The 15,729-nt window shown below is 50.2% G+C and overlaps 1 protein-coding gene across 1 annotated transcript in view; it reads left to right on the top strand.

The window, feature by feature from the left end:
- Window positions 1-15,438, top strand: part of B4galt5 (beta-1,4-galactosyltransferase 5) — a 71,758-nt gene extending 56,320 nt beyond the window's left edge. The window contains exons 3-9 of the mRNA XM_015479453.2: window positions 3,490-3,603; window positions 4,707-4,831; window positions 6,342-6,458; window positions 7,899-8,086; window positions 8,729-8,851; window positions 11,620-11,721; window positions 12,666-15,438. Coding sequence (XP_015334939.1) covers window positions 3,490-3,603; window positions 4,707-4,831; window positions 6,342-6,458; window positions 7,899-8,086; window positions 8,729-8,851; window positions 11,620-11,721; window positions 12,666-12,813 — 917 coding nt within the window. The 3' untranslated portion in view covers window positions 12,814-15,438. The remainder of the gene's footprint in view (window positions 1-3,489; window positions 3,604-4,706; window positions 4,832-6,341; window positions 6,459-7,898; window positions 8,087-8,728; window positions 8,852-11,619; window positions 11,722-12,665) is intronic.
- Window positions 15,439-15,729: the final 291 nt, after the last annotated feature.

Genomic DNA, 15,729 nt, shown 5'->3' with positions numbered 1-15,729 from the left:
TTTTTTTTTTTTTTTTTTTTTTTTTTTTTTGAGACAGGGTCTCACTAAGTTGCTGAGTCTGACTTTGAACTCACTATCCTTTTGCCTCAGCTTCTGGAATTGGTGGAATTACAGGAGTGCACCACTGCGCCCAGCTGTCTTCCATTTCTTTAAAAGGTTTCTATGGTTACTAAGAAAGTTATGATTTAATTTGTTTTTTATTTTTGCAGAGCTGGGGATGGGACCTAGGGCCTCGTGCATGCTAGATAAGCACGTTGCCACCGAGCCTCTTCCCCAGCCCCTTTTGACATTTTTGCTTAAAGGATTTAAAATAAGAAATGAGGAAATTAGGTTTTGTTTTGTTTTACCTCTAAGGTGTAGTGTATTTGAGAGGTGTTTTTTTTTTTTCCCTTAAATGGCACATTATTAATGTAGAAGTCAGAAGAAAAGTATTGTTTTGTTTCATGCTACTTGTTACCGTGTTTATTTTTTCGATGTTTGAAGGAAGTAGAAGGCAGTTTATCTTCTGACACATCCCAAATAGCAGGATCCTTCCAGATGGAAATGTCTGGTCTCTTTTTGATTTTTTTTCCCCCTCTGAAATTTCCTGTTTCCTGTTGAGGTTGTGCCTTTAAGGCTTGAAACTGCCCTTGCCTAGACTATTCCTCTTCTGTTTTTGTTGTGGCCTGTGGCCTTGAAGGTGTGTCTAATGGTGGTGCTGCTGTTCCCATCAGTTCCTCTCTCCTCACCAGGGCCCCGTGCCAACATAGACCCATCAGGGACATGTTGGTCAGCAATGGGACATCCTTTTTTTTTTTTTTCTTAAGAGAAACACATCTCAGAATCATCCAGGGTCATAGTTAGTACTTGGGTTCTTCACATAGATTTTGAAGTCGTTATTACCTTCAGAAGGAGGGTTGGCCCGGGATCGGTTTGCATGTGTGAAGTGAGAACTTGGAGCTACTTTCTGTGAAATAGTTTTGCCTCTAAGGCTTGGACTTCCTTGGTTTATGTCTTCACATTCTGGTTTCCACAAGTGCAGGTTCAGTGTCTCAGGACAGCTCTAGCTAGAAGGGCAGAGTCTTCCTTTGTTAAGACCCAGTTAAAATCCCCTTCAGGCCGCCTCTCATTGGGTTTTGCCATAGGTGCTTACAGAGTTGGTGCCAAGTCCATGTATTTTGAAAGAATTTAGTGATTCATTCGATTCTTGGAGGCCCTTTCTCAGTGCTTTTTAAAAAATAATCTGAGTTGAAGATTCTGCGGTTCTAGGTTGCAAAGTGAATGTGAATACCAAATCTTCATTTTCATGGAGTCATCACGAATCTAAAAGGACTGGGAAAGAGACGTCAGTAAACTCTGCAAGAGCCACGCAGCACGGTGCAGAGGCCCAGCCCGGGCAGCCCGCCACGCACCAGCCCCCTCCTGAGTGCGCTTGGCACTCCCCTCTATCAGTCTGGAAAGGCAGGCAGAAGGTCCCAGTTATAGTCCCTAGGAAAAGGGCGTCTGCTGCCACCCTCTGCAAAGCCCACTGAAGTGAGGGGAAGGTGCATTCATTTTTTAAAGTCAGGAATCCTTAAGAATGAAGAGGGGAAGGACCCTCCAGGCAAAAGCCTTGGAGGTCGGAAAGCAGAGGATAAGAGCAAACCCGTGGTAACAGACGTCTGGGTCCCGAGAATACTGACTGCTCATGCAGCAGCAGGGACAGCCACAGCCAGCTCAGACACCAGAGTCCCCCACAAGCCAGGAATCACCAGTGTCTGCTGTTTTGGGAAATAAGAATTAAGGTGCAGCGAAGATGAAGCTGGGCTGGACGCTGTTGAAAAGCGGCCAAGGCCAGTTCTCCTCCCCAGGCATCCTAGCAGGGGAGGACACGGGAGGACGGGGACCTCGGACCTCAGAGTCCCACTGTTTCAGTCAGATGTTCTGTCACCATGACCAAGTGTCTGACAAGAACAACTTAAAGGAGGAAAAGTTTACTTGGGGCTCACAGTTTCAGAGGTCTCCGTCCACTGGTGGCCGACTCCATTGCTCTGGGACCTGGTGAGGCAGCGCGTCGTGGCAGAAGGGCCACTGCAGAGGAGGACTGCTCAGCTCATGGCAGGGTCTGGAAGCAGAGAGGGAAAAAGAGGAGGGGAGAAGGGGCCACAGGGAAGGTGTGTCTCCCAGGGCACCCCAGTGACCCTCCTCCAGCCATGCCCACCTGCCTGCAGTCACCAGTCAGTCAAACTAGGATGGGGGGATTTGAGTCAGAGCCCTTGCCACCCGGCTTCTCCCTCTGAATCCTGCTGCCTTACGGAAGCTTCGGGACGCCCCCATCCAAACCATCTCCTCTCCCCTGCTTGGCAGCTTAGCAAGACCTTCTGTCAAAGAGGGCTGGGGCTGGAACTCGGTGGGAGAGCGCTCGCCTACCACACCTCTTGCTCCTCTTCCTCTTCTTACTCCTCTTCCTCTTCGCACTGCGTGGACAAAAGACTGACCGGGTGGCCAGCACAGTGAGGGACGGTAGAGCCTCAGTGAGGCACACTGATAGGAACTCTCCCAATTTCTGTGAGAAGTTCTTCATACATCCAGAAATAAATTACTGGCTGCCTGTAAAGATTAAGAACTCGGGGGCTGGGATGTGGCTCAAGTGGTAGCGTGCTCGCCTAGCATGCATGAGGCACTGGGTTTGAGTCTCAGCACCACATACAAATAAAACAAACAAACAAACAAGAGCTGGAAGGCTTCAGCCCTAGCAGCCACAGTGCAGCCACCTCGGAGGCAGGGACACGGCACCTTCACGTCGCAAAGGGAAATTATTTCCAGTCGAGAATTCTATAAACTGAACCACACCGTGACTCAAAATGAGAAAGAACAGAAACTCTGAAATGCACAAGGTTTCAGGACGGCGCTGCCTCTCGCTCCCCTTAGGAAGCTGGGGGGGTGTGAGGCTCAGTGCAACGAAGGTCTTCTCCTCCAGGCCTTGACACAGCTAGAAAGCCACTGGTCACACCTCCCGCAGGGAATGGAGTTGACAGCCCTCGGGCCACAGTAAGCTGAGCCAGAGGAAAGGCAGGAGGTGGCTCCAGGAAAGCTAGGGGCAGACTTCCTGGTGCTCAGCCCTGACATTTACTACACCATCACGTCCACACTGCCGAGGACCCCAACCCCAGCTAGGGTATGTGACGGTAGGGACCCTGGGGGCAGGAACTGGAGAAGGGAGGGGGTGACCTCCTCACCTCCTGTAGTAGGAAGTGGCCGACCAGCTTCGAGGCCACTTTAGGGCTGATAGAGGCAAATACTCAGTGTAATTGTCCCCAGGAGGGAGAGAAGAAGCCTGTGGCAGGAAGGGAACCTGGTTAAAGCCGTCCCCTCCAGTTCCCTTTCTATCAGTGGGTTCCTGTTTTAAGTGGTGGCTTAAAGCCACCCATGCCTGCTCCCAGCTGCACCGAGGAAGGCCTCTCCAGAGGCAGGAGGGATGGCGTTGCTGTCATGGACCGCTCTGAGTTGCTTTTCCCCTTGTCCCCCCAGATTACCCTCTTGACTTGAACCACAGTGAGACCTTCCTCCAGACCACGACCTTTCTTCCTGAAGACTTCACCTACTTCGCCAACCACCCCTGCCCCGAGAGGCTCCCTTCCATGAGTGAGTAGAGCGCCAGCTCCCCAGCCTCTGCTTTGAAGCAGATTAGTGTTTGTGTTTGTTGAACTCGTAGCGGGTCCGTCTGCTGGTCTCCCTCTCTGAAGCCCATAAACGCTCCTGGCCTCTGGAGGCGGCCCGCTGCAGGCATTGGTGCTGGCTCCGCGTCACGCCTCCCGGGCTCGCCTGGGCTCGGCTGCTGCTCCTGCCCCTTGTTTATAAGCTGTGGTCTATTAGGTTGTCCTGGAAAAGGCAGAGACAGCCAACTGTGTCCCCTTGGTACAGATCACACTGTTGTTAGCCAGTTGGGTAGGCATATGTTATTTTCTTCACAAGCTGCTGTGTGTTTGAAAAAGTCTTGGGCCTGGTGCAGTGGCACACGCCGTCATCCCAGTGACTTGGGACACTAAGTTTGTGGCCAGCCTCACCAACTTAGCAAGACCCTCTCTCTAAAAAAAAAAATAAAAGGGGCTGAGGGTAGCTCAGTGCTAAGGTACCCTGCATCACTACCCAGCATCACTCAGCCAGCCAGCCAATAACATCAGTTTGTGATATTTTTTCTGTTTGGAACTCCACGTGTAATCTGACACATTGACAGCTCACGCTTTTTCTGTACTTTGGGGCTTCTTAGTTGTGCTTTTTATTTTTTAAGACAGAAGCTAGTGTTACCAGGTCATCCTTTTGCTAGCATTTATTGTTTGTTGAGTGTGTCCTCAGCCTAAGTCAAAGACTAGTGTTCTGAGACTGGACACGATCCCCTGGGCCCTGGCTCACGGGCAGGTGAGTCCGGAGACAGCAGTGTGATTGGACCTGCATCAGGAGCGGGCTAACACACCTGAGCTCAGCCACTCTGTCCTTCTCTGAGAAACTCAGCTGCCATTCTGCACCCTGGGACGAACTCTGAAGTCCTGACTCCTTGAGCAGCTTCTTATGGATGGCAGTGCTCCGCTGAAGTGCAGAGATGGAAAGCCACACAGAGGACCCCACTGTCCCCTGGCACACAGTCAGATGTGAAGGCTCAGAACTTCTCCAGAGAATGAAACCCTGGATAGAGGGGGGAAAACAATCATTTTTTGTTCTTTTAATTTTATTTTTCCCTCTCTCTTCAGAGGGCCCAATAGACATAAACATGAGTGAAATTGGAATGGCTGACATTCATGCACTCTTCTCCAGAGACCCGACCATCAAGCTCGGAGGCCACTGGAAGCCTTCGGATTGCCTGCCTCGGTGGAAGGTAGGCCGTGAAGTTGGACCCCAAGAGCTGGAGGGTTCATCTGGGGTTTGCCATCCTTTCTAACCACCCAGGAATTCCTAATTGTGGCCTTTTCTAATTTGCCCTCCTCTAACACCACACCCCCAACACATTTGCATTTAGTACTGCAAAATACTGAATATTTTGAAGACATGAGTTTTCCCAAGGACTCTTGTGTAGCCACAGGAATTTGCATCATCCTAATGATGAAGCAAGACCCTTTTGTCTTCCTCACAGGACTGTTAGCAAAGCAGGGGGTGGTAGGTCTCGGGTGACACATTTGCAGGAGTCCTCTCCAGTCCTCTCGTGTTTCAGGCCTGATCGCTATAAGATCAGTGGGAGAGAAAGCAGAGTCAGGTCGACACTGAGGTTCATCCAGTGGTGTGCTGTGTGACCAGGTCAAGAGAGGAGACTTGACATGGTGCAGGTTGAGCTCATGACATCAGCTTAAATCTGTTCTTTCAGCAAGTGTTTCTTAAGGAAGGCTTCTGTGCTGGTCCCTTCAGGCGCTTGTGGTGCGCAGAGGTCAGGCAGGTCTGGAGCGCAGCAGTGTCCCACCCATCACTGGAATGTAAAATCAGTCTAACAACAAGCTCTTAGAAATATGTACATAGAGCCAGGTACAGCAGTCACACCTATAATCCCAGTGACTCAGGAGGCTGAGGCAGAAGGATCACAAGTTTGAGGTCAGCCCTGGCAACTTAGCAAGACCCTGTTTCAAAATCAAAAGGGCGGGGCTGGGGTTATGGCTCAGCGGTAGAGCGCGTGCCTCGCACTTGCGAGGCCCTGGGTTCGATCCTCAGTACCACATATAAATAAATAAATAAAGTTAAGGACTGGGGATGTGGCTCAAGCGGTAGCGCGCTCGCCTGGCATGCGTGCGGCCCAGGTTCGATCCTCATCCTCAGCACCATATACAAACAAAGATGTTGTGTCCGCCGAAAACTATAAAAAAAAGTAAATATTAAAAAATTCTCTCTCTCTCTCTCAAAAATAAATAAATAAATAAAGTTTAAAAAAAAATCAAAAGGGCTGGTGCCGAGCTCATGGTAGAGCACTCTTGGATTCAGTCTTAGCTGCACTCCCACAAAACGTACAGACACACATGCACTTTTGGCTATGTATGTGATAATGTACGGGATAGTCTGTAAGTGTGCAGTGTGCATACAGCTGAAAGCTTGTTCTGATTTACCCATATGTTTACCTGTCTGTGGGTGTGTTTGCGTGTCGTGTCACAGTGTAGAATGCGTGTCTTCTGGGTGTGTTCTAGCGTGGATTGGTGGAGCAGGCCCTCCCTGTACACGCTGTGGTGATGTAAAAATGAGATTCGATTAGTTCTGGGGTGGACTTGCTAGCTCAGGTCTGTATTAGAGAATGTCAAGGACTCCCCGGGGACGGCCCAGACATCTGCTTCACTGTGAAGCAGAAGTTCAGGAACTAAGTTCAGGGACTAAGAAGTTCAGGTGACCTGTTTTGCTGTAATCACCTCCAGGTGGCGATCCTCATCCCCTTCCGGAACCGCCACGAGCACCTCCCGGTCCTGCTCAGACACCTGATCCCCATGCTCCAGCGCCAGCGCCTGCAGTTTGCGTTTTATGTGGTCGAGCAGGTACGTGGTCCTGCTCTCCCTCTCCTTTCTCTTTTGGGACCGCAGTGTAGAAGGCCGGCCCGTCTTCAGTGTGAAGAGCCAGGGAGCTGAGATCTTCGGACTGAGCTCCCTGAGGGGGGAAGGGCAGAGACACTTCTGCGCTTGGTGTGAGACGTTGACTGGCCCCGGCAGATTCAAGTCTGGGATGGAAACGCTGCCTGCCTGCCAACAAAGGCCTCTTGTTATGGGGTTTTGCTGGCAGCTGCCTTGGGTGACGTCTTTAGGCTCCCAACCCTTAAGATAGGAGCTGCCTGTTGGTCCAGCTCAGAGAATATGGCCTTGGAGTCAGGAGACTGCACCTGCTGTTAACCAACCACGTGGCCCAGGACTTTCACAGACTTCTAAGCCTTGGGGTTGGTTTTGCTTCAGTCTAGGAGTATTGGATTAGATTCTTTCTAAGTCTTTTTTTTCCCCCAGTCCCATGTGGTATTTTGCCTGGCTCAGTTACAGTCACATTATTGACCAGGCTTCTTAGGCACATTTTAAACATGTGATGCTTTAACTAGAAGCTCTAGGGACAAATGAACGGTTGACAGATTCCCCTCAGCGCTCCGATTCTCAACTCTGCGCACTGTTGGCAAACCTGTCCCCCCTCCCGGCAGGCCTCTGAGCCTTGTCTGGCCTCCCCAGGGGTCTCATAGGGAGTGAAGCCCAAGGAATGAGCACCACTGTTCTAACAGGGGAGGGAGTTCTGTTTGCAAGAGAAGAGCCCAGGGTGCTCTGGAAAGGAGCTTTCATTTCTGCATTGCTGTGGCTGGTTGACATTGCTGTAAAACATCTCCGCTCATTAAGTACCAGATCAGGTGTTTTGGTTAAACCTCACGCGCCTATCCTGAGTCGGGAGTTTTGTTATTGGCAAGAGTGAGCAAATGCTGGCATTTAGATAAGTTAGGCGCTGCCTGTTGTGCACTAGCGTCTTCATAAGTCACCAGCCTCTTTATTCAGGGGCAGGAGTCTCTGGTGTGTTCAGGGACAATTGTCTTAGTTGAACCTTCAAAATAAAACAAGTCAAACAAAAACCTCTATTATTATATTTGGTTATGAAATAGAAACGGCAGATTGGTCAGCGTGCTGGTGGCAGGTGCTAGGGATGTGGTAAGAAGCAGAAGTGGCCATGTCCCTCACCTGGTCTCCCTGTGCGTGCTGTTACGGGCTGGAACTTTTGCCTTTGGCAGTCTAGGGGAGAGAAGCTTGGCTTTCTCACCTCTTACTGCCAAAGAAGTCGAGGCCAGAGGTCCTTTGACCTCTGGGTCACACCAGGTGTCATTGATGAGAGGTGCTGGTCCCACTCACAGGAGCCCAGGGGTCTCTTTCGTTGGTTCTAGTAAGTTCTTTCTGCCTAGCAAAGATTGTGGGGGGTTTGTTTCCAGGCTCCTTTTCAAAAGAGAGTTCTTCCTTTAGGTTGGGACCCAGCCCTTCAACCGAGCCATGCTTTTCAACGTCGGCTTTCGAGAGGCGATGAAGGACCTGGACTGGGACTGTCTGATTTTCCATGATGTGGACCACATTCCAGAGAGTGACCGCAACTACTATGGGTGTGGACAGATGCCCAGGCACTTTGCCACGAAGCTGGACAAGTACATGTATCTGTGAGTGTCATTTCCCTGAATGAAGAGGTCTCATCTGAAAGGGTGAGAGATGCAGAGACCCTGAAATGCAGTTAGCTGCGGCCCCGTGTCCAGAAGCTGGTGAAGGGACAGCAGGCTGTGACACGTCATGCAGTGGAGTGCTGCCTGACAGACCCAGGAATGATGTGCTGACTCCCACCACGGCGCAGGGCAGCCGTGAGCCCGGCCAAATGAAAGAAGCCAGGCACAGAGGTCCTGGTTAGAGTAGCATGTCCTGTGTGTGAAATGTCCACTTAGGGCAAATCTGTAAGATAGAAAGGAGATCACAGGCACCTAGGACTGGGGGCTTGGGGTGGTGACTGCTGATGGGTACAAAGCTTCTCGGAGGGTGATGAAGTACACTGATAATGATTGTGGCATGGTCATACACAGCTGTTGAATCACTCCCTTTGAATTGGGGGTCAGGAACATCTCTGTAAAGCTATGGTTAAAAACCAAATAGGACAAATTCAGTCCTCTCCTTTGGTGTGTGTCAGCACCAGGAGACAAATTCAGCTGGCTCAGGCCAGCAGCTTGGAGAGGCCGTGGGCGCTCCGCTGAGCTGGCCCGCTGAACAAGAGGCCGTCCTTCGACACACAGGAGACATGCTCGCTCTCCCTGCAGGCTTCCCTACACTGAGTTCTTCGGTGGAGTAAGTGGCTTAACAGTGGAGCAGTTTCGGAAGATCAACGGCTTTCCCAATGCTTTCTGGGGCTGGGGCGGAGAAGACGATGACCTCTGGAACAGGTACTGCCCTTAGCTCGGGTGCTGAGGCTGCGTGCAGGCAGAGCAGCAGCCAGGACGACACAAATGTCCCAGGAGCCACCTTTCTTTCTTTTTTCCCCAAGGATGGGGGTTTGAACCCTGGGTTGCTGTACCAGTGAGTCCTTTCTATTGTTTATTTTGAGACAAAGTGTTGCTGAGGCCGTCTTTGAACTTGCCATCCTCCTGCCTCAGCCTCCAGGTCACTGGGATTGCAGCGTCTGCCGTCTAGAAGCCATATTTTAAAAGATTCAATTAAAAGAGGTGAAATTCATTTTGGTAGTGTATTAACAAAATATTTAACACCCTATATTCAAAATAGTATTTCAGTGTGCAGTCGATGTAAAATGCCCATGAGTTGGCCCGCTTTCAGTCTTTGAAGGCTGCTGGGCACTCTGTGCTCATAGCCCCTGCCCTTCTTTAATGACAGAGACCAGAGTATTTGCAGTCAGAAAAATGTTTTTTATGTATTTTAAAAAATGATAGTTATAACATTAAAAAAAGCCTCTTATCACCCTACAAAAAACTACCTCCCACCAAAGCAGCTGTTTTCTTCTTGTTCTCTTTTGACTGTAAAAATAAACCTAAATGATTTTTCTTATAATAAGGAATATACTTGGGCTGGGCATGTGGCTCAAGTGGTAACGCACTCGCCTGGCATGCGCGGGGCATTGGGTTCGATCCTCAACACCACATACAAATAAAAATGTTGTGTTCACCAAAAACTGAAAAATAGATATTTAAAAAATCATTCTCTCTCTCAAAAAAAAAAAAAAAAAAAAAAGGAATATACTCATTATTAAATACAGGTGATTACAAAAATTCATTACCCACAACCTGAACACCCAGAAATAACATTCATTACCATCTCAGTGAGTTTGTCTTTAAATAAAAAGTGGAAGGTGGCGCGGGTACTGTGGCGCACATCTGTAATCCTAGCTGAGGCAGGAGAATCTCAAGTTTGAGGCCAGTCTTGGCAATTTAGTGAGACTCTATCTTGGGGGGGAGAGGGGGGGCTAGGGATATAGCTCAGTGGTTGAGAAACCTGGGTTCAATCCCTAGTACTACCAGAAGAAAAAAAAAAAGAATTAAAAGTGATAAGTGGAAAGTTGGGGACATGGCTTAGTGGTAGAGCACCAGACTAGCATGTGTGAGGCCTGGGGTTCAATCCTCAGTAACTATCCTCTGCCCCCAAAAATGTATAAAATCTCTGTGCTCCCCCCACACCAAAAACAAAGATATAAAATCTCTGAGCAGGGCTGGGGCTATGGCTCAGCCATAGAGCACTCGCCTAGCACATGCGAGGCCCTGGGTTCGATCCTCAGCACCACATAAAAATAAATAAAATAAAGGTATTGTGTCCAACTACAACTAAAAAGTAGTATTAAAAAAAATAAAAAATAGTAAAATAAAATCTCTGAGCATCAGTTTTTTAGATCTGTAAAATCACAGTAGCATGAGTCTCAGGGACATGAGGATGAGGTGAAGACGTTATGGTGCCCCTTCCCAGTGTCTGACCGGCAGTGTGACATCATTAGATGTATTGCGGGTAGGATGCCAACATTAAGTCACGTTCAGTGAGTGGCTCACGTAATCCTTTCTGCGGTTGTGCCCTGTTTGCTCTGTCCTTGTCGTGTGCTGCCCGCCCTTTCCCTACTGTAGAGTATGACATAGTGACATTCTGCTTACCAATTGCTTTTTCGCACCTGGGAAGAAGCCCTAGAAATGATGCAGCCGAAATAGGACTGTTTTAAGGCCCTTAAGCTACGTTATGACAAGTTGATACCTTAAGTTTGCACGTGGCCAGCATTCTGTGTGCTAAGTGCCCACATCACCAAAGCCTCCCTAGTAAAGTGGCGTTTTGGTCGTGTGCGGTTTGTCCCTGCTGTCCCAGGAGGCTGCACTGTACACGCTCATGTGAACTCTCCGGTGTGAGTGGTGGGTGTTTATACATTGATGAGTAAAGAGTAATAATAAGGAACAGGTGCAAAAGGATTCCCACCGTCTGTTTACTTTCTGGCTTAGCTTTTGAAAATAAAGTAAATGTTGGTCATTAATTGCAAGTTAATTTTCTGTAAGTATTCAGATGACACGCAGGTATACAAACCCAGAAGGGTCTGAGTGTCCTCCCAGTGCCGTCCTGCCCCTTTCCCTGGTAGTGCCCATGGAACAAGCTCTACTCCTTTTCTATTGGTGACTGTCAGAAGTTATAACTGTGAACCTCCTTGTTCATATGTGCAGGCATTTATTTAGACTAAATAGTTGTGCAGCTAACAGCCAAGAAATCCACGCATTTCTGCTGGACATGGTGGCGCACACCTGTGATCCCAGCAACTCATCAAGACCCTGTCTCAAAATAAAATTTAAAAAGACCCAGTGGGTATCTCAGTGGTGAAGCACCCTGGGTTCTCCAGTATGGGGTGGGGGTGCAGAACTTAAGCATTTGTAAATTCAGATTTTTTTGCCAAACTCTCCTTAAAAAAAAAAAAAATCACTTTGCCCTTAATTCTTTCAAAGCCGTCAACTCTTCATGGAAAGAACTGTTTGTGTTGTTGTTAATTTGTGTATGATGCAATTAAATTGCAAAACTTTGATATTAGGCACAGTTAGCATGAAGTCTGGGTGGGAACCGCTAGCCTCTGCTGAGCGGCTGTCTGGTGATTGGTGCAGGCTGGTGCTGGGCACGTTGGCCCCTGGTAGGAGCTGTTAACTGGAAGTCCAAGTGGCGTGACTGGCGGGTCTTGCTCCTGCAGAGTGCAGAACGCAGGCTATTCTGTGAGCCGGCCGGAAGGTGACACGGGGAAGTACAAGTCCATCCCTCACCACCACCGAGGAGAAGTGCAGTTTCTTGGAAGGTTGGTGCCGTGTCCCCACTCGACCTCTCGTTCCAGCCCCCTCCCTGCCGCAGGCCCGGCCGGGGCGGATGACGGCGCTGCAGGTGTTCTGATGTAACTGTGAGGCCGGTACCAGGGGGACAGACCATTGGAGGAAATGTGGGCAGCCACGTCTCTCAGGGGGTCTCCTCTCAGCCCACAGGGAGGTAGGAGAAGCCCCCTGGGTAGGTCGTCTCGTCAGCTGGGGCTGGGGCTGCGCAGGTGCTCCCGAGCTTCACCCGTGGCCTTGGCAGCTGGGTTCCCTCTTGTCTTTAAAAGTAAGGTGCAGGGCTGGGGATGTGGCTCCAGCGGTAGCGCGCTCGCCCGGCATGCGTGCGGCCCGGGTTCGATCCTCAGCACCACATACCAACAAAGATGTTGTGTCTGCTGATAACTAAAAAATAAATATTAAAAAAAATAAATAAAGCTTAGTTTAAAAAAAAAATAATAAATAAAATAAATAAAAGTAAGGTGCAAACAGGCAAAGTGACATTCTCCATGCTCCTAGAGTGACTTTTCCTGGGCCTTGCAGACTGAGAGGTGGACTTTCTGTAGAAAGCAATTCTGATCGCTTAGCTCTGTCCCTGGGGGAGGGATGGGCACGGACACACTGTCACTGTCATTGGATCTGTCTATAATGTCTCACCTCCCTTCCCCACTCGGTCACCCCCAGCAAGTCAGTTAACAGGGCTGAGCCGTGGCTCCTCGCTGGCTCGGGGCTGGGCGGTTAGTGAGGTGACCAGTAAGCGCAGGCCAGCGGCAGCTGGGGGTGTCTAGGAAACTAGCGCCAGAAGCCGCGGCAGGATGGCCGGCCACCGCCTGTGGCCCAGAAGTGCTGGCCTGGCTCCGTCCCCCTGGGCTGCCCTGCTCCGCGCCTCCGTGAAGCGCTGGAACCCCCGCTGAGAGCCACTCTCACGGTTTCACAGGTACGCGCTGCTGAGGAAGTCCAAAGAGCGGCAGGGGCTGGACGGCCTCAACAACCTCCGCTATGTCGCCAACGTCACGTACGACGCCCTGTACAAGAACGTAACTGTCAACCTGACGCCTGAGCTGGCGCAGGTGAGCGAGTACTGAGACGCCAGGGAGGACGCGTTTGCTTTCCCACCGCCACACTGACACGGTCCCGCCGGCTGTCCTGGGTCTGCACGGGGAGAGCAGAAGCGGTCCAGCAGAGGACCTCAAGGTCCGAGGAAACGTGACCGAGCACACGCACAACGCCTTCATTTGGGGACCTGCTGGGATGGAGGGCCAGCCCCCGGCTTTCTGTGCCCACGAGGTGGACATCTGTCCTGCTGCTCTCTCCTGTCTCCCACCCCAGCGTCCTGACGTAGCCAGTCTCCAGAACCCTGGCGGGCTGTGAGCGGCTGTGGCCCTGCCGTCGGTCGCCTGGCCAGCCTTGGGTCCTGGACAGCGCGGCCGCCGGCGGCTGGATCTCCACCATTCCCTGCATCTCTGGTGTTCTCTTGGTTTCATTTTTTTTTTAATTATCTGCTTTGGGCAGGGATTGAGGGTGGGGGAGGGCTTTGGGTACAACAACTAGACACAAACATATAACAGTCACTTCTTGAAGAAGTATAATTGTAAATAAGCCATCTAAAATGCCTTTTTAAAATTTAATTTTATAGCTGGCTCCAATTCAAAGCGAGGATTTATACATTAGATCACTTTTTTGGTTGGCAAAAGCAGGAACTCAGTTAAATTGCAGTTAAAGAATATCATCTCCCAAATTGTGGTCACTTGGAAGGGAGACAGGGCACATCACCCAAGAGCAAAACAATCTGACCACCTCACCAGTAGCTGGCCTTTCTGTTCCCTCCCTGTTCCTCCTACAGAGTCCTGCTTGGCTCCTGCTGTGCAGACCCTCCCTATAGCCCTGAGGCCCACTGGGGCCCTGTGGGACAGGAGAGGCGCTGCTCTGTCTGTGCCAAGCAGACCCTTGGCTCCCTAGGCACTGGCTCTCTGGACTTCAGTTCTGGGCCTTCAACATCATAAGACAGTGGGCATTTCCCTCTGTTTTTCTTCTCTCTCCTGTGGACATTGGCCAGTTTCTAGGAGCTGTGCCCTACACGACCAGCTGGCTTCAGGGATTCCTCTGCTTCCTGTCTCCTCTGTTTCTGGGAAGATTCTTTATCCTCGTGGTTCTGTTCTGGGCCACACAGAATGACGAGCAGTTGCACTGGGGGAGTGAAGCCAGAGAGCAGGTGACACCTGTGTCCTGGGTCAGCTGGGGTCCAGGGGAGACTCCAGCCCAGCTTTGAGGTTAGCAGAGCGCCCGTGCTTTCTGAGGTCAGATTCTGTCTTGCATTTGAATTTGTGCCTCTTTCTTTCCCCTGAGCCAAAGCCCTCAGTTCATAGGTCTGTCCACTTGTGCAGGATCCTGGAGAATCCCGGCTCCTCTCCTTTTCCACATGTGATTGGGAGTGCTTTCTGAAGAGTACTTCATATTTTTTTTAATTGCCTTGTTTGCCTTCAACCTCCTGAATTTTCATGGTTTACATGGGTGTGTGTAGGGCGTGTGTGAGCGTGTGTGTGTGTGTGTTGGGTTCCATGGACGTATGATCCCCACGAGCTGTGGGAGTGATTGGCCAGGCCTTATTTTTTGTTTTTTGGTTATTTTGGTTTGAGTTTTTGTTCTTTTGAAGAACAGAGTGGTATTTAGGAATAAATTGCATTGCAAACTCTTACCAGCTCAGATGAGAGAGCAGGTACCTGCCCTTGAAAATGCTGGTGAGTTATATCATGTATTAAAAGAAATGTATGCATTTCATGCGTTGAAATCCCCTGAGGGAACGGCAAGCACAGGCCCGTCGGATGTCCCTTGCCCAATGCTGCCGACAGTGATCCCCCTCTACCCGGGCGCCCACCGGCCCTTCTCATCCCCCCCTCATCACTGAAGGCTGTGGTCTGCTTTCCCGTGACGGACTGGGTGTCATTTGGAACTCTGCCAGAACAGATGTGTTCTGGTCCAGGGTGAGGTGTGTGAGGCAGGCAGGCAGGACGTGGGAGGCCACCACACCCTCCTGAGGACAGAGGAAAGCTCTCCTCTGCTGCAGGGCCATTCAGATTCCCTTCAGTCATGTCTGAGTCTTCTATCAAGTGGAGTTTCTTCATGTGCACTGTTGATCATTTATGCCCCACGTTGATGCCATGTGTAACCGTTATGATCACACAGCCAGGCACATTGCTGTCACAGCATGGAATTCTCGTGTTAAAAACATCCCTAGAACTAAATGTGACCTTGAGCATATTTCGGCAGCTGAAATTCTTCAAGGCTACTGATGGGGTCCCCATAAGCCAGTCTCATCTTGGATTGTTGTGTGCGAGAAAGGTTTCCCTTGACGCTGGTGTTTGGGGGGTGATATTTGCAGAAATGTTAATTTGACCTGCCAGGGACCCTGTCAGAGCTCCTTGGACATCAGGAGCCGAGCCACAGCCACTGTCTCGATGGCTTCCACTCATGCTGATGATGGCATTGAACATAGCTAGCTTCTTTCCATCACTACATTGATTTGAGCTTGCTCTTATGTTTTAAGAGGTGCCAGGGGTACATTTTTGCACTGAAACCTAAAGATGTTTTAAAAAACACTTTTCACAAAAATAGTCCTTTGTCATTACATTATTTACTCATGTGTTTGTACATTTTTGTATGTTAATTTATGAATGATTTTTTCAGTAAAAAATACATACTCAAGAACCAAACCTTGGTCGCCTCTCTCTTTTGTCTAGCACACTGTGGCTCCTCGGGGACCTTTCCCTTCTCAGCAGCCAGCTGACCTGTCCCTGGTATATACTGTGGCAGAGGTGCCTGTCTGCCCACGGTGGGCATCCCCTGCCTGGTTTACTCTTAGGGATTACCACGTCATACCTGTGAAGTTGAGGGGCAGCGGGGCCCAGGCTCAGGGGTGTGCCCAGCGGGAGGGGAACACGTGGAGGCAGGGGGCAGGGGGAGGACGTGTGGGGCTGAAGGACAGCGTGTGCAGGGCTCTGGGG

This window comes from Marmota marmota, unplaced genomic scaffold (assembly GCF_001458135.2).
Source record: "Marmota marmota marmota unplaced genomic scaffold, marMar, whole genome shotgun sequence".
Classification (NCBI taxonomy): domain Eukaryota; kingdom Metazoa; phylum Chordata; class Mammalia; order Rodentia; family Sciuridae; genus Marmota; species Marmota marmota.
The sequence above is the reverse complement of the archived record's forward strand: the minus strand, read 5'-3'. Positions and strand labels throughout refer to the sequence as shown.